Source organism: Pseudonaja textilis, chromosome 3, assembly GCF_049901715.1.
Source record: "Pseudonaja textilis isolate UNSWEBS1 chromosome 3, rPseTex1.2, whole genome shotgun sequence".
Taxonomy (NCBI): Eukaryota; Metazoa; Chordata; class Lepidosauria; order Squamata; family Elapidae; genus Pseudonaja; species Pseudonaja textilis.
In genome coordinates, this window is record NC_141992.1 from 81,441,130 (window position 1) to 81,462,169 (window position 21,040).

General features: G+C 37.9%; 1 protein-coding gene across 4 annotated transcripts in view; it reads right to left on the reverse strand.

Moving 5' to 3' along the window:
* The window catches only part of ABCD3 (ATP binding cassette subfamily D member 3), a 52,904-nt gene extending 48,041 nt beyond the window's left edge, over window positions 1–4,863 (reverse strand). For 2 of the 4 annotated variants that reach the window (XM_026700350.2, XM_087930197.1), the window contains exon 1: window positions 4,575–4,835. In XM_026700350.2, coding sequence (XP_026556135.1) covers window positions 4,575–4,699 — 125 coding nt within the window. In that variant the 5' untranslated portion in view covers window positions 4,700–4,835. Of the gene's footprint in view, window positions 1–4,574 lie in introns of all 4 variants that reach the window. The other 2 variants (XM_026700349.2, XM_087930198.1) reach the window with 2 other exon arrangements.
* Window positions 4,864–21,040: the final 16,177 nt, after the last annotated feature.

Sequence of the window (21,040 nt, forward strand, 5' to 3'; positions counted from 1 at the left end):
TAAATGTTGTTTCCTTTCTATTATCATAAATAAATTATCTTTTTTGTTTTTACTATTTTATTCATCCGCATGCTTTTATACAACAGTAGCAAAGCTACTGTAGCAAACCAGTACAGCTCTATGTGTTCTGCATTACTCACTTGAAAGAAACTACCAAAAGAATTAAAGATGAATGATTCCAGATTTTGGATGACTTAAGAGAGCATTTATGTTTCGCTTCAATCAATTTCCTTGCAACAGAAAATTATTTCCCCTTGACTGAATTTTACCACAGGTACAGTTAATATACCTTTCCTTGGTGGCAATGTGTAAGAATCCCTCAAAAACTAGCATTGATTAATTCAACCTGACACTCTCTAATATGTAATGAGGGAACTATGATCTTCTAAAATTAGTTAGCTAGGTAAATAACAGGAACTTAATTCAGTAACATCTGAAAAAATGAAGTTTCTCTACTCCTATTCTAAATACTATTATCCTGGGTATAGTTTCCCCTTAATTTTCATTTAGCTTCCTACTACCTTTGGAAAGCGTATATTATGGCACAACTATTTCTTTAGTTGAATAATCAAGTATGATTCATTTCAGTAGAAGAAAGATTAAGAAGTCTATCTGTCTTTGCAAAATAATCTACCTCCTACAAAATCCAATAATTATGGTTGCCAAATGCTGTTTTATATTATTTGAGTGTAAAGCCACCTATAGTACTTGGGATAATGTCAAAGCTATTGCTGCTGCACTGTGCAATTCCTATTTGGATAAAAGTATTTATATATAGTTTACCAAATTGAAACTTTTATATCAAAACATTTCTAAATGTATGTGTTCACAAATCCATTCATCCATAGAAAATTCTACTTATTTATGAAGAAAACTAATAATTTCACAAATGTAATTTTGATTAGAATTGCTTGTATGTATTTCAAGCATTATTCCATTTATGATGAGATCATATCAGTCCATTGTGGTGCATTTTATTTATCACAATGCTGAAACAAAACAAATAAAACAGTAATGATACTCCCACTAGAGTTCTAACAATCCTGTTCTTTATCACATACCTATCTAATATAATTTCATGTATTCATACATGCATTCATCTTGGTGCTTACTTTACTAGGATAATTTACTAGGATAATAGTATACATACATTCATCTTGTTGCTTACTTTACTAGGATAATTTTGAACACTACGGATGATAGATTCATTTTAACCAAATAAAGTTCACTAACTAAATCATTTAACATGAATGGTCATTTAACCACCCAAAGGTCATTTAATTTAAAAGGGATTTCCACCGATTATATTTATTTGAATATTCACTCTAATAAAGTTCACCAGAGAAGATTTGAGAGGCTGAAGAGACAGTATTGGAAAAGTATTGATTGTGTGACTGGAGAATCACTAGATGTCATAGTATGTCTATAAAAGTAATAAGTGGCAGATGTTGATAGGGGGATTTTGCACAAAGCTGTCTTGTGCACCTATTATGCCCTTTTCTGAATGCCCACCTCCCAGTTTCTTTCTGGGTCCAATTAAGTTGCTGATTATCACCTTTAAAATCTTACCTGGCCTGGGGCCAAGTCATCTGCAGTACTGCCTCTCCCTGACTGTATTTACTAATTCCACCAAAGCAGATAGCGTGGGCACAGTCCCAACCCCTTCCCTTAAACACCAGGGGTGTCAAACTACATTTCAGAGTGTGGCCAGCTTGATGTCACTTGTGTTGGGGGCACCTGTGGTGGCCTGAGTGATCTGCCAGTGAAAATGGGCTCCTGAGTTCCATTTTCTTCCAGCAAAAACAGAGCTTGGGAGGGCCGTATGCCTGTTTTCATTGGCAGAGGCACAGCGGCTGGTCCTTCGCTGTTTCCAGGGTGGCCTTGAGGGCCAGATCTAAGTACCCTGCTGGCCGGATCCAGCCCCCAGGCCTTAAGTTTGACACCTGCCTTAAACATTACCATCTTATAGGTCCTAGCAAGTATGCTTTCTCCATTGCCTGGGATCCAACCGGCCCGCATCCTTTTAATCCTCAGGAAGATGGTAAGACCTGGCATTTCCCTCTAGTGTTGAGATAGGGTGAGGTTAGAGTGGGAAGAGAATGTTGGATGATGCATCCAACACATGTTGAAAGTGTACTCATTGCGCCTGATGTTTTTTTGTTGCATATATTGGTTTATTTTTTTCAGTTGTAAGACACCCAGAGTTTGGCTTAAAAATGGACAGCTCTATAAATGTTCTAAATAAAGGCTCTCCAACCTTGGCCACTTTAAGACTTTTGGACTTCAACTACCAGAATTTCTCAGCCATCTTTGCAACTTTAAGACTTGTGGACTTCAACTCCCAGAATTCTGGGAGTTGAAACCCACAAATCTTAAAGTGGCCAAGGTTGGAGACCCCTGTTCTAAATAACTAACTAAAATAGGTTGCATTTCAATAAAGGCAACATGCATTAGTATGTATATAGATATGAGCTACTTGTCAGGTAATTTATAAAATACACAAAACCTGTTGCCAAATCCAAGGAGTATGAGAGATCATTTAAAAATTAAATAGAATTTCAGGAAAACAAATGCACAATCAAGGTCTACATTTACACTGAAAATAAGATAGCTATTGGATTTGTAAATTGGATGAAATGTTTTCCTTTCTGGCAGCATATAATGTGTGTGTGTGTGGGTGTGGGTGTGGGTGTTTAACTCATGTGAAAACTTGATTTGCTTGTATGAAGACCAACAAATTGTTGTCTGATTATTTTAATTCTGGCAATACCAGCCTACAAATGTTTAAAATTGTTGTTTGAGTGCTAAGTTAAAAAACACACACCATAAAATAGTACCCAAACTATTATTTTTGCCTCAGTTATCACAGCTACAAACTTGAAAGCTATACAGTAGTATGTAAAAAATCTTAGGCCATCATTTGATTTGATTTGATTTGATGCAAAGTTTTAATGGCCATCCATAATTATTTTTCAATCTTGAATACCACATCTCAAATATTGCTTCTTTGTTGATTTCCCTTTGAGTAGTCTCACTGATGCAAAAGAATAATTTTATGTCTGTCAAATTCTGTGAACTTTGGCATTTTCACTGGAATGATGTGATTGAATGTTGGTCTTATTAGCAAGCTTCCAATGAATTACATTCATACAGCATGTGTCTTGCACAAACCTAATATAAGACCTTTTTGCACAGCTGTCATTTTGGCATGAAATAGAAAGACACATACAGGTGACCTACTTGCCAGTACTTAGGGCTCCATCCCTTTTAGGTTTATAGGAGCCAGGTGTCTGCTGTTGCTCAAGTGTAAGGAGTAGTCACACTAAATACTTGCCCCTTTAACCTATGGGAGCTGTTTCTTCTGCTTTTTTCTTGCTTTTGAATACTGTATTTTCTGATTGCTTCTAATAAGGAGAGTGAGATATAATTATAAAAGGTCATTATATAACTGCTACAACAAATCTACTGGTGGCCTAAGACTTGCATAGTACTGTATATACCAGCAATAATAAGTTTACCCACATTGCAGTGTTTCAACAGGGAATCTCACAAGCTGAACAATAACACTATTTGTTAACTACCCTTCAGAAGATTCAACTTTTACAGCATTTTTTTTCTCCAGATGTCCATGCATACATCATGTTTCATATAGGACAGTCTGCGGTTGCCCTTTGCAGTTTGTGTCAATTAGATCTTTTGTACAAGAGCCACTGAGTATATTGTGAAGGATAATTATTACGATTGTAAAATTAAAATAATATACATTTTTAAAGTAGTACAATTTCTTCCTCCTAACAAAGAAGAACAGCTATGTTCTACTATGTTTGTGGAATTAAAAGACAGAGCAAACACCAGTGCCAGTTAGCGAGCAAGTCACTCTAAGTCAAAGATCGATATCATAGCTTCGATTTATCTTAAAACTTGGTCACGGTTACTGAGTACAAACCCATACAAATCTTGGAACATTAAGTCCTACCTAAACCCTGCACCCACTGTTTATGTTTTCCAATTGACTGGGTTTCAAATATCAGAAAGAAATAATAGGAGACCCTCCAGATAATGCATTGGATTGCTCTCTCATCACGAAGGGCAGCCCAGGATGGCCTGGGATCCTTTGGTGACCCCACACACAGATCCAAGCATACAGGACTAGATCATGAGTTTGGAAGGGGCAAGAGTTGGGTTGAAGGAAGATTTCTACGATCGGACAAATAGCATGCCTCCTCCCCCCAACCCACCCACCCACCCACCAGGCCCCGCTGAAAAAAGGCACACCTGCTGAACATTCACCTGTTTCCCCAGGGATCAGCAGCTCAACGGCGCCGCTTTTTATTGACCTCTGTCAATTGCGAAATTCCTTTTCAGCCTTCCCTTCCACCTCCCGGGCTGGAACTGACGTTTAGGTTACTGGAGGAAAGGGGAAGATCATCCATCCCAACCCAACCTCGCCCAACCCGGGTGACCTTGTATCTTCGGGGAGACCCTGGAGAAGCCAGCCTGCCGCCCGGCTTGGCGATCGCAGCCCCCGACCCCAGCCGGCCGCCCCCGACCCACTCGATCCCCCAGTCACTGACCCGTGCAAGGCGGCAGCGGCTGCTTTCCGCCGCTTGCTGAGCAGGCAGAGGAAGGCGCAGGCGGCAGCGGCGGTGCCGGCCATGGTGGAGTAGCGCGCGGTGAGGAACTTGCTGTAGACGGCCATGGCGGCGCAGCAAGAACGAAAAGGGCGAGCGCACACCCCGAGCGGCGAAGCGGCGACTGGCCGACCGGAGGACAGGCTCGCCACAAAGAGGGACGTCGGGAAAAAAAAGGTGGCGGCTGCCGGCAACAGAGAAGGCTCGGGCCTTGCCCTCTTTCTGGAAACCCCGCCTTGGCTCCTCCTCACCCGGCAGCCGGGCCACAACCGTTGGCAGGCTCAGCAGAGAGCGCCGAAATCACCGAGGCCGGAGGAAGGAGAGCGAGGGAGTGGGGGAGGGAATTCACTACAATGGAGGCGCTTTCTTGCGGTGTGTGTAAGCTTAGATAGCCACGAGCGTGCGTGGACTGGACATGAAGGTGGTAATATTGGAATGGAAAACCCCAAAGCAAGGAATCCCCGGCTTCGAAGTCCTCAAAGCACCGCTGAAGAAAGAGATAGCAAGACATGGCTATGGAGATTCTCAGTCATCCAGGTCATGGTTGTCCCAAAGCTGCTGCTTTTTTTTGTTTTTTAAGGCATCTGGACTTTCTGGTTTTTCTTTGAAGACGTTTGGCTTTCTCATCTAGAGCTGAAGAAGCTTCTTGGATGAGAAGCGAAATGTTATCAAAGAAAAAGCAGAAAGGCCAGTTGCCTCTTGAAAAAGGACCTTTGGGACAATGGCATGACACTTCTTGGCAAGGAAGCTCAGCTAAAAGTCAAAGAGAGTTTTATCTTGCAGCCTCAATTTCAAGAGCAGATGTCAAAGTCCAGGTAGTCCTCGAATTACTACCACAATTGAGCCCAGAATTTGTTGCTGTCAGAAATTTGTTAAGTGACTTTTGCCCCATTTTACGACTTTTCTTGCTCCTATTTCTTAAGTGAATCACTGCAAGTCATTAAATTAGTAACACGGTTGTTAAGTGAATCTGGCTTCCTCATTGACTTTGCTTATCAGAAGGTCACAAAAGGTGAGCCCAGGACCCTTGCAACTGTCATAAATATGAACCAATTGTCAAGCCTTCGAATGCACGTCACGTGGCCATGGGGATGCTGTCATAAGTGTGAAAAGTGCCATTGTAACTTCAAACAAGCACTAAATGAACTGTTGTAAGTCAAGGACTACCTGTACCTCCAGAAGCAGCCAGTGCTGTTCACCTTCTCCGCCTGAAGATTTTTGGGACAACAAGAAGAGATTACTTTTTCAGTAGGTTGTGAAATAAAGTACAGGTAGTTCTTGAATTATGACTACAATTAGCAGCAGAATCTCAGTGATTGACTGAAATACTTATTGAGCAAGAGATCATGTGATTGTTTTACTCAACAACTCAACAAGGTCATTAAGTAGGCAGAGCTCCACGTGAAGAGCACGAAGTACTGGGGATTGGTGCGTGAGAAGATCCTGGGAGGCCTGGTGCAGGTGGCATATAAGTGTCTTTCCGTTCAGGAGCTGAAAAACCTCCCTGCCAAAATCCTAACAGGATTTTCAGCCCATTGAGTGGAGAGAGACACTAGTGCACAACCCGTGCCTGGCCTTCTGCACACTTGTGAAACCCCTTGCACTCTTCATTTTGTTCCACTCAGGGATTAAAAACCCTACTTGAATGTCAACTCCCTCTCTTCTCTGTGGGTTGGCTGAAAGAGTTTGCTGCTGAAAGACTTCAATTGCACTTGTGCTGATTTTTTGCACAGGACTTTTTCAGCCAGGCTCCAGGGTTGAGACGGAGTTCTCAATAGGAGGCAACAGCTTGCAACCTTCCCTGCCAGCTTCCCCATTGACTTTCTGGGCTAGTTGGAAGAAGAAGAAGAAAAGCAAATGGCATTTACATGATTATGGGGGCTTGGCAACCGGTCATACATGCAAACAGGTTACCAAGCCCTCAGATCATGATCACGTGACCGAGGAGGGGAATGTGACATTTTGCAACTGTAGAAAGTGCCTTGCAGGCCATAAAACATTCTTTCTGGGAACATCATCAGTTTGAAGTGTCGTTAAGCAATCAGCTATAAGCTGAAGACTTCCTATATTAAGACAGAGAGTTTGGTGTAGTGATTCTTGCCAGTCATTTGCTCAGATCTCACCTCACAGGTTCCTTGTGAAGAACGTAGGAATCAGGAGTATTAAATATGTTTGCTGCTTTGACTTGACAAATAGGCAAACAGAAAGACAAATGCACATACACACAAAACTTGTATTCCATTGGGTCATTGTTTCGGGGGTATTTCTTTGACAAAACAGAAACATGACCAAAGATGGGCAAAAAAAAAAAACAACCCAGTGGAAGCAGGAGTGATTTCTGACTTCCTGCTGGCTTCCCCATTGAGTTTCCATATGGAGCAGGGAGCTGAAGGGAGCATTGGAAATTCCCTTTCCCTCTGTTTCCTAGCAAGCAGATAAATGACTGCTGCTGGATGGGAGACGGAGGGATTGCAAGACTAGCTGGGAAAATATCACAGAACGTTGAAAATAAAGATCACATGACCACAGCAGCCAGTAGCATGGAAGCAGCCATAACTTCCCCAAATTTTGTTTCCTCCTAGAGTTGGATTTTGGATACATTCTGTAGAAAGCCCATTTGAGGTACCATGGATCAAAAATTGTTTAATTATTTTATTAATGCCCATTTGAACTTAGTGACTCAAAATTGTTGCCCCGTCATGGGCCATTTCGCCCTTTGTCTGATGTCCTCAATACATTTTCCTTCATCTTTCATTTTGGTGGCCAAGTGAACCCATAATCTGAAACAAAAGTGCCCAGAGTGGCTTCAACAATGAGATGGGTGGCATATAAATTTAATTAATTCATAAAAACTCTCTACCCCCCCAAAACCATGAGTTTTTAATGTACTTATATTAGGCTAGACCTTTTAATATGTAGAACCAAAATTTCAAAAAAATTGTCATTAAGCTTTCTTTTTAAAGCTGGATGTTAAACAAAATATTTCAGGGTAGAGGTAGGAAAAAATATGTTAATTTGTAACTGTACAGGTAATCTTCAACTTACGTCCACAATTGAGCCCAGAATTTTTGTTCCTAAGTGAAAAATTTGTTAAGTGAGTTTTGCCCCATTTTATGATTTTGTCACATTTGTTAATCATTGCAGTTGTTAAATTAGTAACACAGTTGTTAAATAAACTTGGTTTCCTCATTGACTTTGTTTGTCAGAACGTCGCAAAAGATGATCACATACTGGGACACTGCAGTTGTCATAAAAATGAACCAGTTGTCAAGCATCCAAATGTAAATCACATGATCATGGGGATGCTGCAACAGTCATAAGTGTGAAAAATGGTCATAAGTCACTTTTTTCCAATGCCGTTGTAACTCTGAATGGTCATTAAATGAACTGTTGTAAGTCATGGACTACCTGTACTGAGATGGAATTAAAGAAAGACATAAGTAGTAACAGCTTTCAGTTTTATTGAATAGTTTTCTTGGGAGCAATTATAATATGGGAATTATTTGCCTTGTTTTCTTCCGTGATGCTTTTTGGCTTTCTAGTTTAGTTTACATTACTTAGAAATTCTGGTAGATTCCAGTCAAAATGCTAAATAGGTTTGACTTCATTTAGGCTTTTGAAATTGGCTTTGGTTGGTCCCACCATCTAGCTCAGGGGTGTCAAACTCACGACGTCGTGATGTCATGTGACATATCACGACTTTCCCCCCTTCGCTAAACCAGGGGTAGGTGTGGCCAGCATGTGACATATCCATCCCATGGGCCATGAGTTTCACACCCCTGATCTAGATGGACAAATACTAAATATCAATACTTTAAAAGAATATAACATCAAGTTTGTCATCACCGTCAGCCATTTAGTTGTGTCTGACCCTTGGCTACTCTTAGGAATCAGCACTCTTCATGCCTCCTTCGGATCTAACATGGTCATCCCACTGTCATCTTTTATAGTGTCCAGCCAACAAATACTTTTTCCACTGATCACTCCCTGGATGATTGACTTGACATGTCTCAGTTCACATAACATGAGCAAAGTACGATAGCCTTCGTTTCGTGATCTTGACTTCGTGTGATATTTTTGGTAAGATTCACTCTAGGACTTATTTGTTTGTGATTTTTGCAGTTCATAGAATGTGTAATAGTGGTCTCTAGCATCATAATTCAGAAGCACTCACCCTTCTCCGATCTGCCTTTTTCAAAGTCCAGGTTTTGAAGCCATAAGTAGCAATTGGAAAAATTATTGTGTTGACTAATCTGCATTTACTCTTTACTCTTCCAGATGTTATTCATGCTGGACATTGCAGTTTTTCCAAATGCTATACGCCTTCTGATTTCAGGGCTGCAGTCACCACATTGGCCAATTTTAGAGCCCAGAGAGATGAAATCCTTTACTGTTTCAAAGGTCTCGTTGTCAATCTGCACTCTGCAGTCCATCATTATCTTTGTTTCCTTGATGTTAAGGTGCAGTCCAAAATTTTCACTTTCATCTCTAATTCTCAGGATTAGCCACTGTAGATCTTCCTTGCTTTCCCTGAGTAGTGCTGTATCATCTGCGTATCAGAGGTTGCTAATATTCCTACTGCCGATTTAAACCACAGTGGTAGATTTTTCCAAATGTGCATTTTTTATAACTATTTTTATGTACATTTTGAACAGTATATACAGGTGAAACTCGAAAAAATAGAATATCGTGCAAAAGTTCATTTATTTCAGTAATGCAGCTTAAAAGGTAAAACTAATATATGAGATAAGACTCATTACACGCAAAGCAAGATAGCTCAAGACATGATTTGGCATAATTGAGATGATTATGGCTTACAGCTCACAAAAACCCCAAATCTACAATCTCAGAAAATTAGAATATTGTGAAAAGGTTCAATATTCTAGGCTCAAAGTGTCCCACTCTAATCAGCTAATTAAGCCATACCAGCTGCAAAGGGTTCCTGAGCCTTTAAATGGTCTCTCAGTCTGGTTCAGTAGGCATCACAATCATGGGAAAGACTGCTGACCTGACAGTTGTGCAGAAAAGCATCATTGACACCCTCCATAAGGAGGGAAAGCCTCAAAAGGTAATTGCAAAAGAAGTTGGATGTTCCCAAAGTGCTGTATCAAAGCACATGAATAGAAAGTTATGTGGAAGGGGAAACTGGAAGAAAAAGGTGCACTAGCAGCAGGGATGACCGGAGCCTGGAGAGGATTGTCAGGAAAAGGCCATTCAAAAGTGTTGGGGACTTTCACAAGGAGTGGACTGAGGCTGGAGTCAGCGCATCAAGAGCCACCACAAACAGATGGATCCTGGACATGGGCGTCAAATGTCGTATTCCTCTTGTCAAGCCACTCCTGAACAACAAACAACATCAGAAGCATCTTACCTGGGCTAAAGAAAAACAGAACTGGTCTGTTGCTCAGTGCTTCAAAGTCCTCTTTTCTGATGAGAGCAACTTTTGCATCTCATTTGGAAACCAAGGGCCCAGAGTCTGGAGGAAGAATGGAGAGGTACAAACTGCAAGATGCTTGAAGTCCAGTGTGAAGTTTCCACAGTCTGTGTTGATTTGGGGAGCCATGTCATCTGCTGGTGTTAGTCCACTGTGCTTCATTGAGTCCAGGGTCAACGCAGCCATCTACCAGGAGATTTTGGAGCGCTTCATGCTTCCTTCCACAGACGAGCTTTATGGGGATGCTGACTTCATTTTCCAGCAGGACTTGGCACCTGCCCACACTGCCAAAAGCACTAAAACCTGGTTCAATGACCATGGGATTATTGTGCTTGATTGGCCAGCAAACTCGCCTGACCTGAACCCCATGGAGAATCTATGGGGCATTGCCAAGAGAAAGATGAGAGACATGAGACCGAACAATGCAGAAGAACATAACACCTCAGCAGTGCCACAGGCTGATAGCTTCCATACCATGGCGCATTGAGGCAGTAATTGCTGCAAAAGGGGCCCAGACCAAGTACTGAGTACATATGCATGCTTATACTTTTCAGATATCTGAAATTGTTTCCAGTTCTTTGAGGCATTTTCAGAGTTTTTCATGGTCAACAGTCAAAGACTTTTGTGTCATCATTGAAGCACATGTAGAGGTCTTTTTGGTATTCCTTTGCTTTTGATCACATGTTCCTCTTCCTTTACGAAATCCTGCTTGTATTTCAGCCAGTTTTTGGGCATAGGAAGAGTTTCATTTGTCCTACAGGGTTTTTTTTTAGTTTAGAAAAATTGGTAATGCAATTAAGTCGTTAATCTTGTTTAGCAAGAAATTTACATGTTTACTCCAAGATTTCAAAACCTAGTGAGTGATGTTTATTGCTCAAGCCTCCATTGAACTTGATGTGTTTTGCATCATAGGATCCTGCTATAATTAGTTTAATGGTCTTAATTGGCAAATAGCATTGCTTTAGAAGGTCAGTAGTGTTATACATAGATAAACCATAGCCTTAAATTAAAATATTTCAATACATTTGCTTTTCTTTCTCTTTTCATTTAGGATTCTCCACATGATTTCTCTGAATGCTAATTTATTTTCTCTGTTCATTCTGTGTTCACTAGTTCATAAGATATCTAAAGATCTGAATGCCTTATTCAACTTCGTTTTTCGTACCTCTTAATCTTTAGGGGATTTCAGCTATTATGGGAATTGAAACTAGCTATTTGAATTGACAATAAGCTATTACATGGGGCTGGGACCCTTAAAAGGCAAAAAGGTTGAGAAAGAAGATGCAATAAAAATTAGAACTTGATGCCAAGTCTCTATGAAAATGTAAACAGAACTGTACGAACATTTGAGTTGTAAATCTTTAGCAGAGAGAGGGAGAAGGCAAGGGAATAAGCACATTTGAGAATGGCATAATATAAAAAACAAATCAGGTAGAACATTTTAGTACTTACGTTCTGGAATACATATAGAAGTTTGTAAAAGTCATAGAATTTAAACCCAAACTATTTTTATTGGGAATAATTAAAGGGAAATTTAGCAAACAAATCCAATATATCATATTGCATATAATAACAGCGGCGAGGATAGTTTTTGGACAGGGTTGGAAATCAGAAAATCTACCATCCAAAGAGAAGTTCATACAAAAGGTATTAGATTATATTGAGATAGACAAACTTACAATAGAACTAAAAGGCAAGGAGGAATCAGATTACTACGCAGTTTGGGATAGATCATATAAATGGATAGAACATAGGAATAGGGATTAATGTATAGAAATAAATGTAAATATATGTAATATTGATGACACAATACTGTTAATGTAAATAGTGGTGTAATTTTGAACATAAATATTTTTTTAAAAAAATGTTCTTAAAAGTCAAACTCAGTAAGGTAATTTTGTTAGACAACTAGTTTTAGTGCTGCACAGGTAGGAAAACATGTTTTTGCATCAAGGAAAAGAAAGCCCACAACATGCAATAACAACTTGAATTTGCAATATTAAGCAAAAACTATCAGGAGATACAGGCTTTGTTTCAAATTAGGGGTTACTTGGCCATCAAAGTGAAAGAAGAAATTAATTGAGGACATCATGTAATGGGCTAATGCTACTCAGTAGAATTCAGTTTTCAAGGAAGAAGAAAGTTACAACCAATAGTTTAGATTTGGGGACAGTTGTATTTTAGTTACTGTTTTACGTTACAGTTTCAGTTGCAACTTGTGTAGAGGCAGAGCCCGGATGGTGAAATATTTTTCTTCTTCTTTGCATTATGTGGTTTGTGTAATTTTTTAAAAAAACAATGTTTTTTTCTTTCTAATATCTATGTGAGATATTAGGGTTTTTTGCAATAATACCATTCTGTTGATAGATAAGCAACTGATTTTCTGGGGTCGGGGAGGGGAAATAATTGTAAAATGACATGCACAACATATTGAGCGAAATGTATATATGGCTACTTAGAAGTAAGCTCTGTCACTTTCCAAGCTGAACGTGTGTGCAAGTTTTTTTTTTCTTCCTAGGTTTTCCTGCAAAGGTAGGGTGTTGTTTTTTAATCAGCAAAATATTGATTCATTAGGTTGCCACAGTAATTGAACAACTGACCTTTTGCCAAAACATGATTGTGGGCTGAGAGAGAGGTCACCCAGGTCACCCAGCCAGTTGTCATGCCAGTCGCCCAGCCAGTTGTCATGCCAGGTCACCCAGCCAGTTGTCATGCCAGGTCGCCCAGCCAGTTGTTATGCCAGGTAAGGACTAAAATTCACAGGTTTCAAACCTGGTGCCTTAATCACTAGATTACTTAATCACCTTAATAACTTGATATCTTAATCACTAGATCAAACTGGCTCTCACTGAATGTAATTTTGTGCAATGTGCATTCTTTATACAGGATTGCAACCTTAATTAGATTTTTAACTAACAGCACCTACTCAGCTTCACTATAAAAGTATTCTTCAACAGTAACAACAATCTGTAGAAAACTACAAAATAAATGCATATTTGCACTTAGAATAAGTCTTATATTTGCACTTAGAATAAGTCTTATATTTGCACTTAGAATAAGTCTTATATTTGCACTTAGAATAAGTCTTCCCCACAGTTTCACTAATCAATTTATCATTTTTCTCTTGCTTGATAATGAATTACCTGCAGAATAAGAACAAGCCTTCTGCGATTTTTGTAAGAATATAGGTGCCCTTTTAGTCTATATAAAACTTCCATCTGCAGACGAAATAGGATTTTTCTTCCCATTTACTTCTTGCTAAGAAACTGCTTTTTTTACTTTTGATACTTATGCCAAGGAGATATTTTTCATATAGTCACAACAATCATTACTCTTTTGTATCTTCTTGTTGTTGGCAACCATTTAAGAAAGGTTGATTTAGTGAATGCTCACCTCAATCTAATATTAAAGAATGCCGGTCTCCTGAACATCTATATCAGTGACCTGTTTGGTGATCTTATATGTTCAGATATTCTTCAAAATAATTTGTTTGAACAATACTGGTATTCTGGATTCTGAAATAAATCTTTTAAATCCCTTCCTCAGAAATCCACTCTCCTATTTTAGTTCTGAGGTACCTGGGTGTGTAGCTGTTACCCCAAATAAAACAATTCCTGGGCAGGTAATTAAGCTGTCGTCACCTGTTCTTGAGTGGTCAGATCTCCAGTCCCTTTGTCTAGAATCTGGATGGGGCTGAACAGGAAATATCTTATTTCCAGGGCTAAGCTTATAAATGTTTCCCACAAAGAAAATATAAAGGATGTTCCTTTTAGTAAATGCAATTAAGTAAATATTTTGGAAATAAGACAAAAGCCAGGTTACAGGAGACCTATGTTTATATATATGTGTAAAAGCTAACAAAATTAATCTACCAAAAAATAGAGACAGAAAATGAGAGCAAAGTTTACACTAAACAGTTGAGTAAAACAGCCTTGAAAATAAATACAATAAGTTGACATATCTTAAAGAAATGAAGACAAATACCCATTGCTTTCTTAGCATGAATCCCACTCCTATACTCTCAGTGGAAGCAGATAGTATAGCATTAAAGGACTATAAGCACAATTCTTAAATTCACTGTAATTTCCCATATAAATGGAGGAGAAAGTGGACATGGAGAAGATTGGCATCATACAAATGATGATCTTGCAAAACTACATATATATTTGCATACTTATTTCAGATGTATTATAAAACATGTATGTATGTATGTATGTATGTATATATGTATTTATGTAAAAAAATCAAATCAAATATATTTATTGTGGTCTTTGACCAGCCTGTTGTAGTTTCATACAACAATTCATTATTGGGAAAGAGAAAAAAACAATAGGACAATTAAAGTAATTAAAAGTTTTCTGCAGTTGTAAAAGTCGGGGAAGATATCTAGTCACCTGAGAGTTGATTGTGGGGTTAGCATCCCTTTAAAAATAATAAACATAAATTTTATCTGTAAGGTCGTCTTATTAAGAACAGTGGTGGCGCAGTGGTTAGAATGCAGTATTGCAGGGTAATTCTGTCGACTGCCAACAGTTCTATTCTCACCAGCTCAAAGTTGACTCAGCCTTCCATTGTTCTGAAGTCAGTAAAATGAGGACCCAGATTGTTGGGGCAATATGCTGACCCTGTAAACTGCTTAGAGAGAACCGCAAAGCAATATGAAGTGGTATTTAAGTCTAAGTGCTGTTGCTATTTGGAATTCTTTGGGACTATCAGAGCAAGTCGTGGGGCATCATACAAAGGGCACTGTATGAAGACATGGATGAAAATTTCAATCTCCCTGGAACCACAAGGGCAAAGTCTCTGCAAATAAGGACTCCCATGAAATCTATGTAAAATAGTTTTCTCTTTAATACTGTAACTATTGTATAAGAATGCACTCACATGCACAAAAGTTTAATGCAACATTAGCAACATCCCATAGATTTCCCATCACTGTAAGGAATCAGCGCCTCCATCCTTAATGGAAAGGCAAGCATCCAGTTACTCATTTTCACTGAGGGAAATTATTATGCATTAGATTCAGGGCATTCAATCTTGCAACATCTCCAATTAGTGTAGGATGGCTTTCAACTTTTTCCCACAGCATAACCATTTCCAAAGACTCTCCCTTCAGCCATCCCAAATTGGGCTTAGTTTCATGAGCAAGCAGATCTGGTTTTATTCATTCTTCACTGGAAACCATCTGAAAAAAAAACACCTACAATTAAGGAGTTGGGATCATGCTGGGCATGTTGTTTTCAATATCAAATTCTTTTGCACACAAATTTATATCAAAACCACACAGGAAAAATAATTTATTAATCAAATTAAAGTTGGAAATTCTTGTTGTCTGAAGATCACTCAGAGATCTTCAGTACAGCTCCGTCTAGCTTTTGCTCATTTCTGTCTGGTGGGGTCCTCCACTGTCACTCCCCTCCCAAAACCAGTAAGGAATATGTGTACCAGATTTTTTTTTTTTAAAGTAAGCAAAAGAGGAGTTTAAAGCATCATTTTATAACCTGAGAGTGGAAACATCAACATGGAAAATCTGTTCTTTTAACACTAAAGAGGAATGACAATATTCAATGAGGCTGGTGGATTTTTGGCTATTCAAATTAATTTCTATGAAACATAAATAATATATTTTAAGTTTTTCAGAATCACATCTTAGGTTTCTAATTACAAGTTGTCTGTGCTTTTGAGCCTAATTCTTGAGGAGATTTTGATACACGTGATCAGGACTAAAATAATCTGATTATGGCAGATATTCAAACCATTGTTAGGATGGTTTTGCAAACAGAATTAATGTTAAAGATACAGTGTTCTGAAAATGTGAAATTTAGCAGTATATGGAGAACTCTGGATTCATGAGGTTTGGAGGATATCTAAGAATATGTCATCACGTTACTGAAGAATTAATAGTTATTCTGGATTTAAAATCTTGGATTGAATATATATATTCAATTTCAGCCTTTGAATGTATTTTTTTATCAACACAAAGGAAATACTGATTGATATGGATCAGTATGGGCAGGGTTTAATTTGCTATTTAGAAACAGTGTCACCATTAAGTATTGTAATATGTATACTATTTCTTTTTTCTGCATGTTAACGTGTTTTTTCTAGATTATGTAGTAACATATATTGTTTTATATTTTACAAAATTATACACGCCAAAAATTGGGTTTGGCATATCTACAGATGGACTAGTCTGTGAGTATGTTTGGTAATACTTTTATTAAAGTACGTATATATCCCACATATACTCATGTATCAGTGGATCTGCACAAAAGTTAATGCTTGGATTTTAACTGAAATACCATGAAAAATGGATAAACCATGGATTTCTGACAGATAAACCAATTGTGAAAATTAAAAAACACAAGATTTTCAGGAGTTGCTTCACCATGGGTAGTACCTTTTTCATGGTATTTTGACTAAAACTTACCCATGGATGGACTTATACATAAATAAATATACATAAATAAAATCTAAAAGAATATACATAAATAAAATCTAAAAGACCATAAACCTTAAAATATAATCTATGTAATTCTAGAATATGATCTGAATGTCAAGCTCAAGGATGGCAATTTGTAGCAAATTGCTGAGGCAATATACACTACTTGTAACTCCCAGAGAGGGCAGGATGCCACTAACTCAGATAACAATGGGCCAGATCCAGACAGAGTGCAAGTCCAAAAAGAGACTGGCAACTAAGCAGAGCAGAGCAGACATGATCAGCAAAGCTCTTCAAGAGGAAAGAATGGAAATTCTGCTTATTAACCAGTCAGCAAGTTGGGCTATTGTAATGGTATGTAAAAATAACTATGTGAGACAGGAGGAAGAGACGCAGCCTAGACAATCCTCATGTAAAAAGTGTCTCAGCCCACAGAAGGGAAAAGGGCATGATAAGCGTTTCAGAAGGGACCCCAGTTTTCTGATAAGTAAAAGTAAAGGTGGGGGAAAAGCGCTTTCAGACATACAAGATTCTGTTACTGTAACTTACAATAAAGGTAGTGTTGGTACTCATGGTTTGTGCTTCTTGGCTGGACTACCTCAAAAGTTTGATAGCTATGTTCCTTTGCCTTCTCCAAAACTTTTTTCGTGATTCAGACCAGTGTTGCTGTGATACCCTGCCCCAAGTTCCTTCTGTTTCTTGCCTGGTGATCAGCTCTTCATTTTGACATTTGGGCCAGTTTGCAGTTTTGGTTTTCAATGTTTGAAGCACCTGAGACAACCTCTGCCTCTGCCTCCTGAAGTGATTAAGTTACAAGATACTAAAATCTCTCTGAGCTCATTGTGAAATTTTAATATGGAGCATCTGATCTGCCTCAGAATTAATGTGTTCAGCCTGCAGACATTTGTTGTGGACTTCTTCAACTTCAAGACTGGCAACAAGCTGGTAGCCACCTATGAATGATGGATTTGACACAATATAGCTTGTAATAGCTTGTTCTAATAGTAAGGAGTCAGAGAGTGCCAAGAGGGTGAAGAGATCTGGGCAGCGTGGATATGAAGAATTGTGTTGGCTTCAACATTGTGTTGGCTTCAACAGTGTCTTAGACACTTCTTGGCATTCTTACCTTTGACTCCTTCAGCAACTTACAGTGCTGGCATAATTTACATAGCAACGTCTCTTTGAACTCTTCAAGTCTTTGTCTAAATCAGGGGTAGTCAACTATTTATACCTACCGCCCACTTTTGTATCTTAGTAGTAGTAGTAGTACAATTTTCTAACTGCCCACCGGTTCCACAGTAATGGTGATTTATAAAGTAGGGGACAAAACCCCTACCGCCCACCATGAAAGCTGGAATACCCACTAGTGGGTGGTAGGGACCAGGTTGACTACCACTGGTCTAAATTATCAGCTCTTCTTGTTTTATTTTATTTTTTAAAATTTTATAAAAATACTTTATTAAACATATTTACAGAAATAAAATAAACAAAACATTCCACTTCTTGCAACGTGAGCAAGGCAGTATTCACTCAGTTTGGGATCTCTCAGGCTATGTAAAATGTATAATCATTCACACTTATTACATTGATATGTAACACAAGTTTTCATCCAATTGGTATATTAAAAACGTATATCTTATTACAAATAAAATTATTAATTTCCATCATACTTTCTTATTTATCTTTCTTTGTTCATTTCATGTCTATCTTCCAACCAACTGTACCATAAATTCCAGATCTCGTAGTACTCTGACTTCTCTTTGTTTTTAAGTTCCATTGACAACCTGTCCATTTCTGCACATTCCAAACTTTTCTTTATAATCATAAAGTTGGGAAGAGTATTTTTGTATTTCCAATTTTGGGCAAGGGCAAGTCTTGCTGCTGTTAATATATGGAGTATAATATATAACGATCTTTTGCTAATTTTTTGTTTTAGAATTCCTAATAAAAAATATCTCTGGTTTCAGTTCAATTTTCACTTTTGTAATTTTTTCTAGCCAATTTCTGATTTTCCGCCAATATTTTTTTGCTTTTGGGCAGGTCCACCACATATGGTAGTAGGTTCCCTGCTCATAGCCACATTTCCAACAGCTTGCTGAATTATTGGGGAACATTTTTGCAAGTCTAGCTGGTGGTAAATGCCAGTGATAAAACATTTTATGTAAATTCTCCTTATAAGTTGTTGATAAAGTTAATTTATAATTTATATTCCATAGGTTTTCCCAATCTTCCAAATTGATACTATATCCAAAGTTTTTGGCCCAGGTTATCATTGTTTCCTTCACAGTTTCTTCTTCCAACTTATACCTTAACAAATACATTTTGGTGATCATTTTTCTCTCTGCCCCCTTTAGGATTTTATCCAATTCTTGTTGATCCAAATATACCCCATATTGTTCTATATCTTTCTTGTATCTAGTTTGGATCTGTTGGTACAGCCACCAATCTACTTGTATTCCTTGTAGCTCAAGCTCCTGCTTAGATTTTAATTTCCCTTGTTCATCTAGTATTTCTTTATAACTCACTATCTTGTTCAAATCTAGAACATTCGCGTATACCATAGCTTCCATGGTTGACATCCAGATTGGGATTTTTGCGTAATGGTTTCGTTTTAGTTTTTCACAAACCCCTAGTAAGGTATCTCTAATTTGATGTCTTTGAAAATACAAATGAAATTTATTTTTCTCTTCCCACATGAACGCGTGCCAGCCAATCTGCAGGTCATGTTCTTCTAATATTAACACTCTTTTATTCTTTAAATTTACCCAATCTTTAATCCATGTTGCTATTGTGGCCTGATAATAGAGTTCCCAATCTGGAAGTCTGAACCCTCCTTTATCTTTACTGTCCTGCAGGAGCCTTAGTTTTATTTGGGCCTGTCTCCCTTGCCAAATAAATTTTGTAATTGTTTTATTTAATTCTTCAAAGAAGGTTTACCTAATTTTATTGGAATTGTTTGGAAGAGGAATAATACCTTGAGTAGTATATTCATCTTAATAGTAGCAATTCTCCCTATCAATGATATCTGAAGTTCCCCCAATTTTCCAAATCCTTTTGTATTTGTTTTAATAATTTTTCATAATTATCTGTTTTTATCGATGAGCATTTAGCTGTTAACCACACCCCAAGATATTTCAATTTTGTTGTTGTTTGGACCCCCAATTTCTTCTCCAATTCTTCCTTCTGTTTCACTGTCATATTCTTTGCTAGTATCTTTGTTTTTTATTTATTTATTTTTAGTCCTGCCACTCTACTGAATTCTTCAATTTCTTGTAACAATATATGTCCTGTTTCCAGAGGGTCTTCTATGATGAATGTCATGTCATCGGCAAATGCTTGAATTTTATATTCTTCTGTTTTAATTCTCAGTCCTTTTATTTCTTGGTTGTATCTAATTTGTGTTAATAGTTCCTCTGCTGAAATAATAAATATTGCGATAGTGGTGATAGTGGGCACCCCTGTCTTACTCCTTTTGATATATTAAATTTGTCTGTTAATTCACCATTCAAAATTATCTTCGCTGTTGAGTGGTGTATATTGCTTTGATCATATCTATATATTTTCTTTCCAAAATTCATTAGATGCAATTGATTGATAAAAAATTTCCAACTCAAATTGTCGAAAGCTTTTTGTGCATCCATAAGCATCAATGCCAATTGCTTGTCTGGATGTGCCTCATAATACTCTAATACATTCATTATCAGTGTGATGTTATTTCTTGGATGTCTCTGTGGTATGAATCCATTTTGGTCGGGGTGAATATATACATGTAAAATTTTCTTAACCCTCTCTCCAATTATTGTAACAAATATTTTGTAATCAACATTAAGTAATGAAATTGGTCTATAATTTTGTATCTGTTGGTCAATGGTATTCTCTTTTAAAATAAGGGTAATGTAAGCTTCTATCCATGAATTTGGGAGTTCTGCCTGTTCTAAATGTTAGGAATGTAAGTCACCTAACAGTTGGGTTGGAAATATATAAACCAGGATAGACATTTTAATACTGTCTCTTTAAGGGAATGCTAAAATTATAATTGAGTGTGGTTCCTCAAATGGCCATAAGATGGAGCCAGAAACCTGGGTTGTTCTGTTCTGTTGTTGCTAGATGTTGCTAGATGCTCTGATGTTCGATTTTGGTTGGTTTGTATTTTTCCCTATTGACTGTTGCTGATCGTCATTATTTTTGGATTGCTGTAAGTCTGTTACTGAACTGCTTATGATACTGGACTTTGTTATTTGGATTATCCCTGGACTGAAAACTGACTGCTTTAACCATGTATGACTTGGACTGCTTGTTGGACTTTGCTTAACCATTTACTGGAAGTAAAAACCTACATTTTACTATACAGTGTATCTGTGTGCTGGTTGTGTGTTATTCCTTACCACTCTCACTACGTCTCCCTATATGCGCTCATTCTCCTAACGGGGAATTAACTCAACACTAATGTTTCATTGTACAAATCTAGCATTAACTGTTCCCATGGTGTTTCAATTTCCTTATATAATTCTGTGGGAATCCCATCTGGTCCTG